At 37.9% G+C, this 17,005-nt stretch overlaps 1 protein-coding gene across 2 annotated transcripts in view; it reads left to right on the top strand.

Moving 5' to 3' along the window:
* The window catches only part of LOC107714335 (zinc finger protein GLI2-like), a 92,973-nt gene that overhangs the window by 55,615 nt on the left and 20,353 nt on the right, over positions 1–17,005 (top strand). Inside the window, exons 4-5 of one of the 2 annotated variants that reach the window (XM_016520164.1) lie at positions 8,559–8,761; positions 12,006–12,182. In XM_016520164.1, coding sequence (XP_016375650.1) covers positions 8,559–8,761; positions 12,006–12,182 — 380 coding nt within the window. Of the gene's footprint in view, positions 1–8,558; positions 8,762–12,002; positions 12,183–17,005 lie in introns of both variants that reach the window. The other variant, XM_016520154.1, reaches the window with a different exon arrangement.

The following is a 17,005-nucleotide window of genomic DNA, read 5'->3' as shown; positions in this document are numbered from 1 at the left end:
ATATATATATATATATATTTAAACTGCTTAATCAGATCGGGACTCGGTATCGGCAGATACTCAGTATTCAATGACTTGAATCAAATCGGGGTCACAAAAAACCTGATCAGAACATCCCTATAATATATATATGCATATATGTATATGTACACACACACATACATACACATATATACATAAAATACAAAATTATTCTATCGCTGTGTTCATATAAACAGGACTGCCTCATGAGCATCTGCTTATAAAAGGGTGTAAAATGAAATAAAATTTAATTTCTCATGGCCTGACAATGCCACGTTCACAAACCGTCAATTTAATGGATTTCTGTTCCAGTTACTTTGTGCTGACTCACTGGGATTTTAGGCATCACACCCAGTAAAGCTCCTTCATGACATTAAAAATGTTACATAAATACATGTGAATTAAACTGTGTGACCATTGCTACTTACAGTCTACCTTAAACACATAAGCAAGACTAGCCATGCCTCAAATGCTAAACAACTGTGTGTGTGTCAGGTAAACAAGAATTAGAAACATATAGGTGTTTCAATTGCTTTAGCAGTGCTCCTATAGAAACTATAACACACACCCATGTATTCATATGTAAAAAGTCACATAGTAAATTTTGTGCAACAAACTCATTAGAAATCCTTCTCATCTTAGGTGGGTTTTGGATGGATGTGAAATGGGACAGCGCAAACAAGCTGAACACAAGACAAATGGTTTGTGCAAATGTGCAAGGAAACCAACATACATACAACCCAAACAACTGGCCATTGTATAGGTACAGTGAATGTTAGTTAATTTGGTAGAGATAAATTAAGCATTGTACAGTACAGTATCGTACACTCTCTTTACACACAACGAGAGAGCCATTCAAAGAGAACAAGAAAGATGACAGAGAAATTTGATTTTTCTAATCAGGCAAAGCATTTATGGAAAGTCTCATCAGCTGACCGCAACATCCCGAGAACAAGACAGACTAAAAAAAAAAAGTGCGGTCCCATGCTGCTCGGAGCACTCGAGTTCAGTTATAAGTTAACAAATGTCAGCCTATCATCAAAGCAAAGCTAGTTTGAGGGCGTCTAAGCTTGGCTGAACTGCAGTTTAAAGAGTAAGTGAGGACAGAGTATACAAAGGTTTCTTTTACAACTTTGAAGTGGTCTTTACCAGAAGACAAACAATGAAATTCAATGGAAGATCTGATTTGAATATCTAATTTATGGTATTTTTTATTTCAGGAAGAGTCAGTTTGGTCTGAGAGAGTCAAAATAGCTATGAAAATTCTCAAAAGATGTCAGGTTTTCCAGGGCAACTCTAGAGTATATTGCAAAATTGTAATATGATGTGGCAGATGTGACTTTGAAGCTTTTTACAGTGCGAGAAACAGAAGAAAAGCAAAGGGCATTTTTTCCCCATCTAAATACTGTTACAACACCTTGAAGGGTTTGAACCTACAACGTCTGGATAACCAGCCCAAATTTTTCACAACTAAGCTAAAGAAATCCAGAGTTATTATAGTTACTAAAACTAAAACAACAAAAAACATTTTTTTTAAGTGAAACAAAATACATGTTAACTGAAATAAACAGGTGCTGGAAAAAGTGACTGGTCATATTATCATTCTTAAATAAAAACTCAAGCCAGCCGCCTGAACATTCTGTTCTCTATCGGCATGCAGATATACCGAAATGTTAATATAAGACCTGATATACGGCATGAAATGCACCCGTATTGTTTTGATTTGCTGCTACCTGTATGTTCCAAAAATCCAGACCGACTGAAAACAAAGACGACTAGTTCAACAAACACATTCGGTGTCACTGTCGCTCACACACAGATGTGTCTGTGTTGGTTTTGTGTATGTTGCTAGCACTCAATCACTTGTCACTTTATGGTCTGACTTTTACGAGAGTCTTCAGGGCCTGGTGTCGTTTCGCACTGTACACAAACTCACAGACACGCACCCCCTGCGGCTCCGCGCTCTGGCTCACTGCCATTAATCACTCGCTCACAGAATCCAGCGGAGGTCACGACAGGTTCAGCGCTTGAAACTCAAGTTACTACATCAGAGATGGATCACTCATGCACAGAATGCCGTATTAGTATTTGTATGCACACAAGGGGAAAGCGGACACACATAAATAAAGAAAAGAGTAAATAAGAAAATCTAGCGAATCCTAATTAATCCCACTGCGGCAGACCTGTGCGCTCTTGCCGTTTTAAACAAACACACATACACCACTCGGAGAAGTTACACACAAGCTTGCAGTTGAAGCTGAAGTCAAAATTGACCCCATTTATTTTCTAAACGCATGTTTTGGGTCTTATTGTGGGCAATTCATCAATGCACGTCATTCTGAAAAACATTTACATTTATGTATTCTGGAGACGCTTCCATCCAAAGCAACCTACAGGGCATTCAAACTATGCACTTTTTATCTGTCCATGCATTCCATGGGAATCAAACCAACAACATTAGTGCTATGCACTACTAGTTTATCTACAAAAATAATAAAATAATAATAACTTATAATTTAAACATTTAAATGATTAAATTATATGATTATATCAAAATCATTTAATTTAATCATTTATTTTAAAATTATTTTAGTTATTTATATTTAAGTTTTAGAAATTCACACAGGTTACAGTATATCTACTGTTTTATAATTTGAAATCTAACTTCAAACAGTCTCTTACTAAACATATTTCTTGAAAATTAAAATCTTTAATATGTTGGTTTGATATTTAGCTATTTATCTCACACAAGCGTGGCCAAGTACTTTTTGGGGTGACAGTAGCGTTGTAAATTCATACATCACACAAATGCATTCACCAGTCAAAAAAACGTACAGATTGAATCTGCTGTGTATTTAAGCAAGAGCGTATGATTTCAGTTGCATATGCAGGCAGAGTGTAATCTTGTCTAGTCTGAGGGCAGTGCCAGTATAAATACAAAGACGCTCAGATAAACACACATACAGAAAGACCTCTGTGGAGCATGCACGAGAAATTACAAAAGATTCCAACTTTGTGACGCATACTGACAGAAATCTCAAGCACCTGATTATAATCACGCTAACGCACTGTCAGTATCACAAACACAGCAGCAGCATTTATTCCATTCCCACGCTCAGCAAGAGACTACATTGAGCAATGCGTGTTGTGCCTATGTCATGCACGCCAAAGCCTGGCCAGTTCTGTCAGATGCCCGCCGGTCACTAAGGGTCAGACAATCCTCATGAGATCATTAAGAAACCACATGTGTGCATAACCCATCTACAGCATTCTTCAGTAGTAATATCATTTACAAAATTATGCTCAAAAAGTATTGCAAACCATAATTAGACATGCTTACTGGTGTGACCTTCAAACTCTCTAAAAAAAACATCATAACTGACATCAACTTAGTAAGACCTTTTGGGAACAAAGTATATGAACAAAGGTCAGAAATATTAGGGCTGGGTGGTGTAACAGTATTGTAACGAGGTGGAAGGAACACGCGACAAGGAGAGCTCAAATAAATACCCCGGAGGGTGGATTTATTCACAGATCAAGTGCCCAAGTGAGTGCGGTGGGGGCTGAGGGGAGTCGAGGCTTCTCCGTGCGTGAGTCGGTGCTTCTCCGTGAGCGAGTTCCAGTGTCGGTGAGTCCGTGCGGCGCTCGTGCTCGGGCTGCTTGGTCACGGGCTGGTTTCTGGAATGTAAAGGAGAGAACACGTTAGACTTCAGCTTCTGGGAGAGTATGTCTGTCCCTTCCGTCGGGCCTCACGCGGCTTATCTGGCCGCGGGCTGATGACTCTCAGCTGTGACCGATCAGCCCGTGATGAGCGCGTGCAGGTGTTCCTCGTCCATTTCCAGGGCAACGCTGATGTGAGCTCGGGACGCTCGTCACAGTATGTTTTTGTATATTTAGGAGTTCTCTCTTGCTGTTGTTGATATACTTTCACATAGTCGTGCAATTATAGCAGGAAAGACTTCAAAAATTGCTGAAAAAGAGTCATGTCAATTAGAAAAGGTGCAACACTCACTCTTTAAGAAATCCAACTTTATTGGTTAAAACACATGTGACGTTTCGGCCATCATCCAGGCCTTCATCAGACATCAAGACCAGCAGTAACAAACTTTGCTTATACATTCTTGCAATCAGCAACAGGTGTGCTACTTTGCCCATTAGGGGAGTTGCTTCTAAACAAGATTGAAAATAAATAAATAAATAAAAATAAGATCTGTAGAACATACCATAATCAATTTCTTGATTGAGACCTTTGGGAAATAATGTTTCTAAAGTTAAAATCCAAAAAGTCTCCATATTTGAATTTACGTTTCACAACAATATCTCTTCCCCCGACCTACTGAATGCACTTGTTCAAATAAAAAAACTCACAAATAGAATGTGAATATTCTTTTAAATGTTGTGCTACTGGGTTACTCATGTCTCCAGGTCTTATGGCACTACGGTGTTCACATATACGAGTTTTTAATTCTCTTGATGTTTCACCGGCATACAACATTCCACATGGACAGCGTATAGCCTAAATGACGTTACATGAATTGCAAGTGATGACATTTTTTATAAATTTTTTTATAAATATCTTTGCCTGTTGATGTGAAAAATATTTCAATCTCCTGGTATATTGACATTGAGTGGGGGTGGGGGTTAACTAAAAAGCTCTTTAAATTCTTTGCTTTACGAAAAGTCATTAATGGGGGATGTTCAAACATTTTGGAAAGGCCTGGGTCTGATTGTAGAATATGCCAATATTTCCATATAATATTACAAAGTATTGGAACTTAAATGGTTAGTTCACCCCAAAATGAAAATTCTGTCATTAATTACTCACCCTCATGTTGTTCCAAACTCGTAAGACCTCCGTTCATCTTCGGAACACAAATTAAGATATTTTTGATGAAATGTGAGAGCTCTCAGACCCTGCATAGACAGCAACGCAACTGTAATGTTACCAGGTCCAGAAACGTAGTAAGGACATCGGTAAAACAGTCTATGTGACATCAGTGGCTCAACTTCAGTTTTTTGCGAAGCTATGAGAATACTTTTTGAGCGCAAAGAAAACAAAAATAACCTAATTTATTTAACAATTCTTCTCCCCCGAGTTATGTCTTCCGCCATTTTCAAGGTCCTACCTTGGTGACACGGACATCCAAAAAATCCATTGTCTCCTCACTAAATGACATTGTGAACTTAAGATGATCTGTTATAGAGTTTAGGTACTTATGAAAAGGGTTCAGAGATCCTAAATCTCCCTGAAACAGTGCAAAAATGTAATCGATGTAACACTTATACAGCAATATTTGCTGAAAAAATGGATTCTTAGTTCTATCAAGAACCTGAAATTGCTCAACAAACCTAAGGTGTAAATTAGCGTAATTAGGAGCCAATCGAGTACCAATAGCTGTCCCGCATCGCTGTAGGAAAAAGCCATTCTCAAATCTAAAGTAATTCTTAGTAAGACAAGTCTCATCAGGGTAGCAAAGACTAAGAAGCATGATGGAGGGTTCTTATTCGATCTCAAATCAAGGAAATGCATACAATGTTCAATGCCAACATCATGTGGAATGACGGTATACAATGACTGAACATCAAATGATACTAGCAAACATTGTTCTGGTATAACAGTCTTATCCAAGAGTCTCAGGAAATCGCCAGTGTCCTTTAAAAAGGATGGAAGTGTTGTCACTAAAGGTTTAAGATGGTAGTCCACATACTGAGAATTGTTTTTCTGTTGCACTCACAATACCTGAAACTATAGAGTTTTCCATACTTTTATGACTTTTAGGCAATGTGTAAAAAGCTTCAAAACCATTCAAAATTATATATGTATGTTTTGTTTTTAATTAACAGTTTTTAATTGACATCTGTTGATCTACAGCTTGGGACATTGTAACCGATGGTCACTATAATTACAACCGTGCTGACATTTTCTTTGGTGATGCCATCTGTTGTGATACTGTTGTCAGTGGTCAAGATGGCAACCAGAAGCACATGCTTATGTGGCCGCATACAGATAACAAAATTTGAATATGCACATATGCATCATAAACAATTACAAAACACAAAATAACCAATGATGTTTGGCATCATCAACCTAGTATTGATTTCATATTTGAAGATTTTTAAATGAATAGCGACTTAAATTTCAGTCTGTTCCCCACACAAAGCTATTGTACAGCTCAAACATATTTAAAATGTAGTTATTTTAACTACTTTTATGGTACTTGAATGGTGCTTTTAGTCAGTTTTTGCAACTTGGATGCACTGGTCACCGTTTACTTTCATTGTATGCCAAACAGCGAAATTCAACTTCTTGGTTTGGAAAAACATGACGGTGAGTAGATGATGACAGAAATGTTACCTTACGTATTTGGCACATAACTAAATATATTTTGATGGAGGCAATCTGTAATCCTCTTCATTCAAATGTCAAACAAATATAAATAACATACACTTTCATAAAAGAAACACCCCCCTCTCATTGAGGCAAAAGTTTATTTTCTCTCCCGTTGAGTGCAGTCTAATTTTCCTTGAAACAAAATGAATGTGCAGCTATAGTTGTAGCCTGCTTGCCATCAAATCCCCAGAAGAACCGACCATCCCCCCACAATTTGCAGCCCGAGCGCAGAACACACCCTTGTGGAACGCAGGCTCTGATTCATACGCATGGTCATTTCCTCTCCCAGTGGAAAGTAAAGTAGTATGGGGACATAGACGGGTCTGCTTTATTTAACACTGTCTGACATCCCCTCTGTGTTCAAGAGCACTCCATTTAGGGAGTCAACAAAAGAGCTCTCTGGGATACTTGCTTCTGATTGGTTAATCACAGCATTAGCCAGTCAGAATCAGTTTGACGTCATGGTCCAGATCACATTTTTGGGTTTATTTTGCAATAATTACTTTATCTTTCAGGATCTTTGTGTAGCTCAAAGATTATGGTGATAGCAACCCCAAGGTCATGGGTTCGATTCCCAGGGAATAAATGAACTGAAAAAAATTACAGCTTGAATGCAATATAAGTTGCTTTGGTTAAAAGCTTCTGCCAAATGCGTAAATGTAAAAGTAGGACGTCAGATTCTGTTCTTGCTCTTGTCCAGGTGTTCGACCACTGTACACTAACATGTAGGTCATAGGTTCGATTCCCAAGGAGTTCATGACTTGAAAAAATGTATAGCTTGAATGTAATGTAAGTCACATTGGATAAAAGCATCTGCCAAATGTGTACATTTACTAGTAGGACATCAGATTCTGATCTTGCTCTCATCCAGGTGTTCAACCACTATACATTAGCATGTAGTTGAGGGAACCACATGCAAACATCTCTTCAAACATCTCTCTGATTCAGAGGATCAGACTGTGTACTCTACTTTCAGGAAATGTTAGTTACAGCTGCCTCCTGGCTGGTGTTTTTTGGACTGGAGTGTGGGCGGCGTAGATACCTGCCAAGACGTGACACATTTATATCCTCACCATGACCTGTGGGCTATCTGTGAACTTCTGCCCCACTATCTTGTTTTACACATCAGTTTCTTCAAACAGTGTCTGAGAAATGGACGGGGGAGTATTAAGCAGTCTCATCATAACATTTCATGCTTTTGTGTCTTTAGAGGCATCCATCCCACACAGACATTACAACGACCATGTACTACGGCACTCTCAGTCTTGACTTGTTCAGTACCTCAGGCGTAAAGGGAGGAGCTTGTCTACATTTGGGAGTCATGAAAAAAAAAAAAACATGACCAGTTTCACAGTTCACATTGATGCTCGAACCCAGTCTGTGAAGGCCCTTTGGCCCAGCTGATACTGTCAACTGACCTGAACCTAAAATTGTTTGCCAGCAACTTGCTAAGTTCTGTCAAGAATATAGTGTGTGTGTGTAATATTTTCTATTATTTTTTATCATTTTAATGTAAATTTAATATATGAATTTGCTTCTCAGATAAACTTATTTTAGATTGTTTAGACATTTCGAATGGAAAATGAGACAAAAATACGTTTTGAAGTGTTTGATTTAACTTAGCAGTTTTTGATCCATTATAATTCTTTTTTCATTTAAATATGAAATATTTCTTAATGAAACTGGATATTCAAGGAGAAAAAAAATCTAGGGTGAAGTTTGATTTTATCAATCACAAATGGACTGAATTGTGAAAAGTGGGTGTTACAAACCAGAAAGGAGCCAGACGACTGCAGGGGACATGGGCTGAAAAATTAAAAGGCATTTGTGGCATCATCTAAAAAGGAAACTCGATGAATCGTGCACCATAAAATCAAGATTATGCATTGAGGAAGTAAATGGTCATTTTTGGTTTCCTGGTGACTATAATAATGAGTTCTGAGCTTGTTTTAAGTGAAATAATTAAGGTCTGTCTTTGATACAGTGAATAAGATTATCATGACATTAAGTATTTTTACGTGGCCTCAAGACATGGATTTACACAGAGGGTCCATAATTACGCTACACTTAAGCACTTAAACTATGTGGCAGCTTGTCTTTGTGTAAGGAACTAATTGAGGTCTTCTTTCTCTTTGTCTTTTGCTAGACCACATGGATTAGCTGGCAGTCCAATTATCTCTGATATCTCGCTCATCCGACTATCGCCTCACGCTGGAGCTACTGGAGAGTCACCCTTCAACCCACCTCACCCGTATGTCAACCCACACATGGAGCACTACCTGCGATCAGTCCACAGCAGCCCCACACTCTCCATGATCTCCGCAGCACGAGGACTGAGCCCTCCTGACGGTGAGTCTCATATTGTTCCCCATGTACCAGGATACACTACCGTTCGTTAAGAATTTTTTCTAAAAGAAAGTAATGCTTATATTTTGCTAGGTCACATTAAATTGATCAAAAGTGACAGTACAGAACTATAATGTTAAAAAAGATTTCTTTCTATTTCTGTTCTTTTCAAAGAGTCCTGAAAAATTATACCACGATTTCCACATAAATAGTAAGCAGCACTGCAGTTTTGTGGATTTCAGCATTGATAATAATAAGAAATGTTTCTTGAGCAGCAAATTAGTCTGGACTAATGGCTGTTGAAAATTAAGCTTTGCTATTACAGGAATACATTACATTTTAAAATATATGAAAATAATAATAAAAGTTATTTTAAACTGTAATAATATTTCACAATATTATAAATGCAGCCTTGGCGAGCATAAAAGACATTTTAAAAACATTTTAACATCAAACCGACCCCAAACCTTTAACTGGTATTGTATGTTCAGCCATATATTAAATTTTCATTTACTCACCCTCATGTATTTCTGAATTTCTAAAAATATGATGTTCCTTTGTGAAACGCAAAAAAAAAAAGTTTAGCAGAATTATCATTGCTTGTTTTATGTAATAGAAGTGAATGGTGACCAATCTTCAAAAATGACTCATGTGCTTTAATGTAAGTCATCTCAGACCATATTATAACATTGTGTGAGGAAAGACAGAAACTAGGCACTTTTACAATACTTTTATTGTGCTTTTTGATGTTTTTGGCGCTTGACAGTCCTGTGAAACCAATCCTATCTTATTTTGTGCTTGAAAGAAAAAAGGAAGTCATAGGTTTGGAATGGCATGAGGGTGAGTGAATTATAACATCTGGGACAGTCAAGGTATTTCTACAATGGCTTACTAAAAACATGCTTCTTTGTGATGATACCTCCATGCTGTTAGGTGCTGGTAGAAATTCAAGAGCACTTTCGTATCACCCATTATGCCGGCTGAAAGTGGGTTTTATGTTTGTGGGGGTATGTCTGGGAGAAGGAATAAAAACTTTGGTCAAGGAGGAAAGAAAGCTAATGGTTCCGCTCCTCCACAAACTCAAACACAACAGAAGCTCTCTACCATTGTCCTCATTGTCTCTCTACCAATCTCCTTTTAGCATGCTAAAATCATTACTGTAGACCTGTTCTTATTTATGTAGGCCTGAATATGTAAATAGATGATTGTCAGAAAGAAAACAGTTTACTAAACATTATCTCCCTTGCCAAAGCCTGGGATGAGCAGCCCAAACCAGAGATAAGTCACCAAGCACAAAGTCTCGGCAATAATGGCTCTTCTTTCACACTTAAATAAGCAATGTGGAATAGATTGTGTTGGTGATTAAATGGCAGTAGAGATAATGGAAGGAGTTGAGCTTGAGTGAGTCTAAATAAAAGCTAAATCGCCTGTTTTCATATACACCTTAATCCCAGCAGTTCACCAACAATTTTAAAGGTCTTGCATTAAAGCCATACAGGTGATTAATTCCTCGCTAAAATTCCTCGCTAATCCTAGATTTTTTTTTGTTGTCCTGTACCCATTTTGTCCACACACTATACAATCAACTAATTTCATGACAGAGCGTCAGTTATGCAGAAGTCAATCATGTTCTCATGTTCAACAGAAGGCCCATAAAGAATTATTGATTAAGATTGGTGGAGATGTCCCCAGCCCCAGAGCAGTCTTCTGACTGCTGATCTGCCTTCATCTCTCCACCGCCTCAGGGCTTTTTCAGCTCTGGCCTCTGCCGCACCCCTCCTCACTTCGATTCTGAGCCCCTCTAGGGACGCAGTTATATGATCCAGCGAGCGTGGAGAAAATAAACGGCCTTGTTCTGCCATGAATCCAGCACAAACACACGCCTGTTCTATTTTAACCTCGCTGGGGCCTAATTGTTCCTGATAGTTCCTGATTATGGTATGAATGGCCAAGCAGGCAAGAATGAGGTAGAACCCCCCCAACCCCCCCAATACTGAGTGTCCCATAACTTAAGCAGCAAGGACTGAACTGCTGTTATGTCTTTGTCGTAGGCGAGTGTTGCGGAAATGACATAGGAGGCACTAATGGTTATCTGACCTAGGCAGAAAGAAAAATAAATATATCCATGGTATTTATTACCTTTGACACCTTTAGTCTGGGGTTTACTAGGTGCTGATGTTAACAAAGATTAGGCAAGGAGCTTAGGGGGAAGGAGAGAGTAGCGTAAACTGCACCACTTTTTACTTGTAGATGTACTGCAAGATGTCTGCTATAAACTATATAATATACCTATATCTAGGTAATCAATTTTTTTTAAAGACTTTCATTTTTGTTCAGCAAGGTAAAAACAAATTGATCAAAAGTGACAGTAAAAAAAAATTGAATTGTTACTAAAGATATTGATTTCAAGTAAATGTTGATCTCTTTCTATTCGTCGAAGAATCCTGAAAAAAATTACAAAAATATTAAGCAGCACAATGTTTTTTGACCTCCAAATAAGCATGTTAGAATCTTTTCTGAAGGCTCATGGCTGCTGCAATTTTAGCTTTGCCATCACAGGAATAAATAACATTTAAATGATGTATTCAAATAGAAAATAGCTATTTTAAATTGTAATAGTATTTCATAATGTTTTTCTGTCTTTTACTGTATGTGTAGAGACTTTGCTCATTACATTAACTTTGCTCAAAACATGAACGGCAGTGCATATACAGTACTTTTGGAATTGGGGGAAATGTAAATGATTTAAAAAATAGATGAAAAAGAAGTCATATTAATGTTAATATTTTAGTATTAAAATGTAATATTTTGTGCTTTCAGTGTTGTGAAACAGTTTTCAACATTACACAGCATTTATAATAATGTTTCCTATTTGAAGGTGACGCTTACTGTCAATATTAATTCAGTTACTGACACAACTTGGCTCACAAGATGCTTCATTGAATAATTCATGGCGAATATTTAGCCAGATAATTTAAAGTTTTATTAATTTGAATTTTTATTGTTAAAAATGTGATAACCTTTTTTTTTATGCTAAAAACAGTTGAAGCATCAAAAAATTCTATAAATTTTATCATGTACTGTACATCTCTCAGTCATAAGCAGCTGAATAACATGTCAAAATACTCTATATGGCCATGCGATACTTTTTTTTTGCAGGGGACGGTACATCCAACCCCACCCTCCGCTTCCCATATGTGTGTGTGACTGCTGAAATACTAAACTCTTCTCTTCTCTGTCTTAGCAGTGACCCACGAACACCTGAAGGAGCGGAGCTTGTTTGGCCTGCCCCCTCCCCCACCAGGGGCCAACCCTTCAGAGTACTATCACCTCATCGCCAGTCACCGCAGCCCTTATGGAGACCTGCTCATGCAGACGGGGGCCGCGGCTGCTCATCTTCCTGACTACATGAGCCCAGTGGACAGTGAGTTACACACCCTGAGTGCAGCACTAACCAACGGAATACATCCATACTGTGACCTTAAAGGTCAAATGTGTGAGATTTTTTGTTTGTGTGCTAAAATGCTTTCTTCTGACCCAGTTTAATGTGAAGAGACGGCTATAAGTAAGCCACGAGACTGATGTGACAAAATATAAATTTGCGACAATAATGTCAAATCTAATCAATATTAGCCACAAACTTTGATATTAAGAAAACTTTTGTGGCAGATTTTATCTGGTGAGGAGGCATCAGTTGACACTAATTTGACTCTAGATTTATGCTAGGCTTATGCTTATATCTATTGAGAAAGCAAGATGTACTTGAATTGCGACCTGAGACATTTCGGAATGCAGAAAGACACAAAATTGAATTAGCATAGCCAGAATCGCTTATGTCCACATGACTTCTTGTTCATATGGCAGCATGCAGTTAATACTGTAAATTATATTCTTTGTAATATTTAAAAAAATCTAAATAATATTAATTGCAAGTTCAGTTTTGTAATTTGCCAACAACAAAAAAAAGTAATTTGGCTCTAGAAAATTTAATTTTATGAGTCAATGGCTCCCATAGGGCTCAGTTTTTTCTTACATCGGACCCCTGCTTCTCCAAGATTGTAAACACCGTGGCTTTGTGGTGATTTCAAAATATTGCTCTGTTGGTTTGAGTGGGCCTTGCTCAACCAATGGTGTTCTGAGCAGGCATCCTTGCTTGTTTTTTGAGCAGAAGCAGACAAGGGGAGTGTATGGAAAACCTGTTTGGAAATAATCTTTAGTTTTGCAGTTCTGTGTAGTAGCACCTAAACTTTAGACTTCATATTCTTAAAAAAAAAACTAACTTAAAAGGACCCAAAGTAGACACAGCCAGTACCTGTGTTATTCCATTATATACTATTATATACTATAATAGTATATAATGGATATACTATTATAGTTTTTGTTAATATTTTGAATGGTTTTCAATATATTTTCAGTTTTCACTTTAATATTATTTAGTTTTAGTAATTTTTTGGGAAAAAATGTTCCCCTTGGAAACTAGCTAAAATAAAAAATTAAATAGCTGAAACTATTTTATTTCCAGTAACAATAATGTTTTTTAAATGGTTTTAAATTTTCTTTTGTTTAACAATAATAACCCTGGCCACTACAAGTAGCTAACTAATTTTCTACACTCTGCAAAAACAATTGTGTAAAATTTGTATTTAAAAAAAATAGTTTACAAGCTTTCCACATCAAAGAACAAGTCTTTCAATCTTCACCTGTGTATAAAACGTGACTCACATGGAAAGCGCCTGTAAACATGAGCCATCTCAACAATTTATGAGGCATTTCTGTTACGGCCTCTAATTCAGATTGGGCTACAGGTGTGATGTGTTATTATAAGCAACCCTCTACATTGCAAGTAAATCACTCGCATATGCGACTAAATCTTCACTCTGGGCGACTAAATGATGTCTAATATTAGCCAATGGCTAATAAATTCTCAGATTTTACTTGCCAGTGTGTGAGTTGGAGGCTGAGTATATGATTAGCATGTATATATTTTCACTCACAGAACACTCTGACTGAGCGCTTCAGAGTTTCACTCTCCGTCAAGCGATGTGATATTTTTCAGTTCATTTGAATGGATGCGCAGCACATCTGTGTTTATGTATTTGGCGTAACGTAAACTCTAGTGTGAAGACAAAAAAATGTACTAGCCAATGGCGATTCAATTGCCAAGGTGTCTGTAGAGGGTTGATAAGTAACATCCAACTTCCCTCCAACCTCACCTTAAAAGGGAAATACAATGTTTAGAGGGAGACTTTTTTTTTTCTTTTGCCGTGGATGTAATGCCAGGTCTTTCATGTCAGTTCTTTGTTTTCAAGGATGTGTTATGGCAGTTATGTACCCCCTTCTGCTTCTTTGTAATGTGACCCAATTAGTCATGTAATGGACGTGTGTATGTTCTTGATCTTGTAAGGTCCTGATTACAACATGTGTAATAATGTGGCATTGTTAAAAGATGCCCAGAGGGTCGCTATTGCATGTCATTCCGTAATCTATAGGGGTAAACTAGGGGCGAGCAGGTTGCAGGTCTCATGGTGCCAAGCAGGTTTTCGGCTCTCATCCAGAGTTTCGAGGAGAAATACAGTGTTGTGAATGGGTAACACTGTGAGAGAGGATGAAGGGGAAGTCAGTGTAGGGTGTCTGCTCAGGAAACTTGCGATTGTAAATAATCAAGCTGGCATGCACTCTTGCTTTGATTCAGTCCAGCCACCCACAGTAACTCTTAGTGCCACAAATCCACACACCCTCTCAAATCGCATGTCCCAATTATTTCCAATCACTAATTAAACACGAACTTCTGCATTTTTATGACCGTAATGAGTCGGTCATGAGAGTTTCTGCATTTCTGACCACTAACGCTGGCCGCCGCGGAGCTGACTGCCCACAGTTTGTGTAGCGAGGCTTGTTAGCTCAACAGCGCAGGGCTTTCTCCTTCCCAGCTCGAGTCTTTGGCCTTCTCCTCCACCTAGCTTGATGTGGTCTCACTCTGGGCACTCAGGTGTTCACGGCTCTCCACACCAACCCACAGACACAGGGCTTTCATTGATGGCCGGTGTCAGCTCATGGTGTGGTGGCATAAAGCAAGCCCTTCAGTTGAGCGAAGTCCTGATAAATATGCATTGCAGAGCTTAGCGTTTGTCTTGGAATGGTGTGGCGATACAATTTGTATGCGTATTGAAAAATCTATTTGTGTTTGAATAAATTCAGCAGACCCACCACAAGAGTCAATGTGCAGCATGCACAAAGTGGCCCTCTTGTTTTTTCCCTTCATGATTCCCATTTGTCCATTAGCTGACTTGGAGAGAGAAGGTTCAGGGTTTTCCTGTAAATGGTGATCGTTGTTGTAAAAAAAATTTAAAATGTGCACATGGAAAATCTGTCCGGCTTGTCATTAGAACCAACATGTGCAGTACTGTAAATTTATTTGGACATTCGGCAGTTTTACACACACTACTGGGTCAAACTGAGACGTAAACTGGGGTCATGCAACATTGAATAGGTTGTTACAGTCTTCACTGTACAACAAAATAAGCATTCTGACATTTCATACAGCTGTTAACCTCACGGTTTCTACAAACTCCACTTTGCATAAAAGCCACATATAAGACCTCATTATATACAATTTTTTATCAAATCTCATATATATATATATATATAAAATTTATAAATAAAAACATTATTTTTTTACAAATAGCTTTAATATGAATATTTTATTTAGGTTTTTTTTGTTATTTTAATAAAGAATTTCTACATTTAATTTTTATTTATTTATCTACATTTAATTTATATTTACTTATTTTTTAACAAACAATTTGAAATGCATATATATAATGACGTGAATACTGACATTTTTCACTCTTGCAGTAGCTCACATGCACAGACTTTGGTGCTGATAGCAATAATTAAAACAAATCTCTTGTCATTAAATATGCTTAGTATGTAACCCCACATCAGTCATCCATGACTATAAAGGTAAGAGTAAACTCTTAAGAAGTAAGAATGATGGATCATCACCTCATTTTGAATTTAAACCTAAAAAACTTTGAATACATGTAGCTCACTCCTGCGGATCACTGCTTCTCCTGCCAGCGATGTGAACGCCAAGCGCATTTGCCCTAACAGGCCCCAAAATAACAAATAGCAGCAAACAATGAAAGGAGTCGGAGTCGGCTATGAGTGCACGTCTTCCTGAAACGCTCCATTGCTGTGCCAAGTGCATGTGCATGCCAATGCCGTGCACTTAACATGTTAATTATGGTCTCCGCCTGACAGGGCGACACGCCGATTGAAAGCGCAGTCGCCACTAAAAACAACACAGCCGCATTTCCCCATCACACCCAGACGGGTTTTTACTCAATGGGCACGTTCCTTAGGCACTCTTTGTGTGCTTTAAGTGAATCTGTTGCGCATGCAATGTTATGAGAAGTCTCACTCAATGCTTCTAAATGGGTGAGATGGGAAATGCTGGCCTTACACCCTCTGGATGGATGAACACGTGAATAAATAAATCACCACAGCACTCCGGCTCACAGCCAGACTCTGCCTGATACCCAAAACAGCAGGATAATAGGTTGAACAGACCTCTGTTTCAATTCAGCTCTGCTTCTGCTCTCTGTGTTGAAGTGAAGAGGTCTGCAGCGTCTAATTGAGTTGCTTACACAGGAATGCTTTAAGATTATGAATGGAAAGAGAAGGAAAACAAATGCTGAAATCGTTTGTGTGGCATAGCCAGCGGGGAACAGTTTAATGTCCCGTGATAATAGCTGCTGCCAAAGCAAACGTCTGCTGTCCGACTATAGGCAGGACTGTTTGGGAGCGGAGGTTTTTTGGTGTAAAGGGAGGGAGTCTTGTCACCACTGCAGCTCAGTCCAACATACTCACACACACACAACAGACGCTAACACAAGGCACTGCTGTTTCTCTCTCATTGTGATTGCCTGGTGCTTGAAGTACATATATATTATTTATTTATTTATTCAAATTAAATTGAAATATACACTGCTATTCAAAAATTTGAGGTTAGTGGGATTTTTTTTGGGGAATTGATACTTTTATTCAGTGACAACAAAGACTTTTACTTTTTTATAAAATATTTCTTTTTTGAATGAATGCTTTTCTTTGGAATTTTCTATTATATTATATATTAAAAATATATTTTCCACTTTTAACATTTCATTATGTCCTTTATAAACTAGGCCTTTATATAAACTATATATATATATACAGTATATAAAATCATACCCAAACCCCCCCCCC

The sequence above is a fragment of the Sinocyclocheilus rhinocerous genome, unplaced genomic scaffold (assembly GCF_001515625.1).
Source record: "Sinocyclocheilus rhinocerous isolate Xijiao unplaced genomic scaffold, SAMN03320098_v1.1 scaffold12, whole genome shotgun sequence".
Lineage (NCBI taxonomy): Eukaryota > Metazoa > Chordata > Actinopteri > Cypriniformes > Cyprinidae > Sinocyclocheilus > Sinocyclocheilus rhinocerous.
This window is presented reverse-complemented; position numbering and strand designations above follow the sequence as displayed.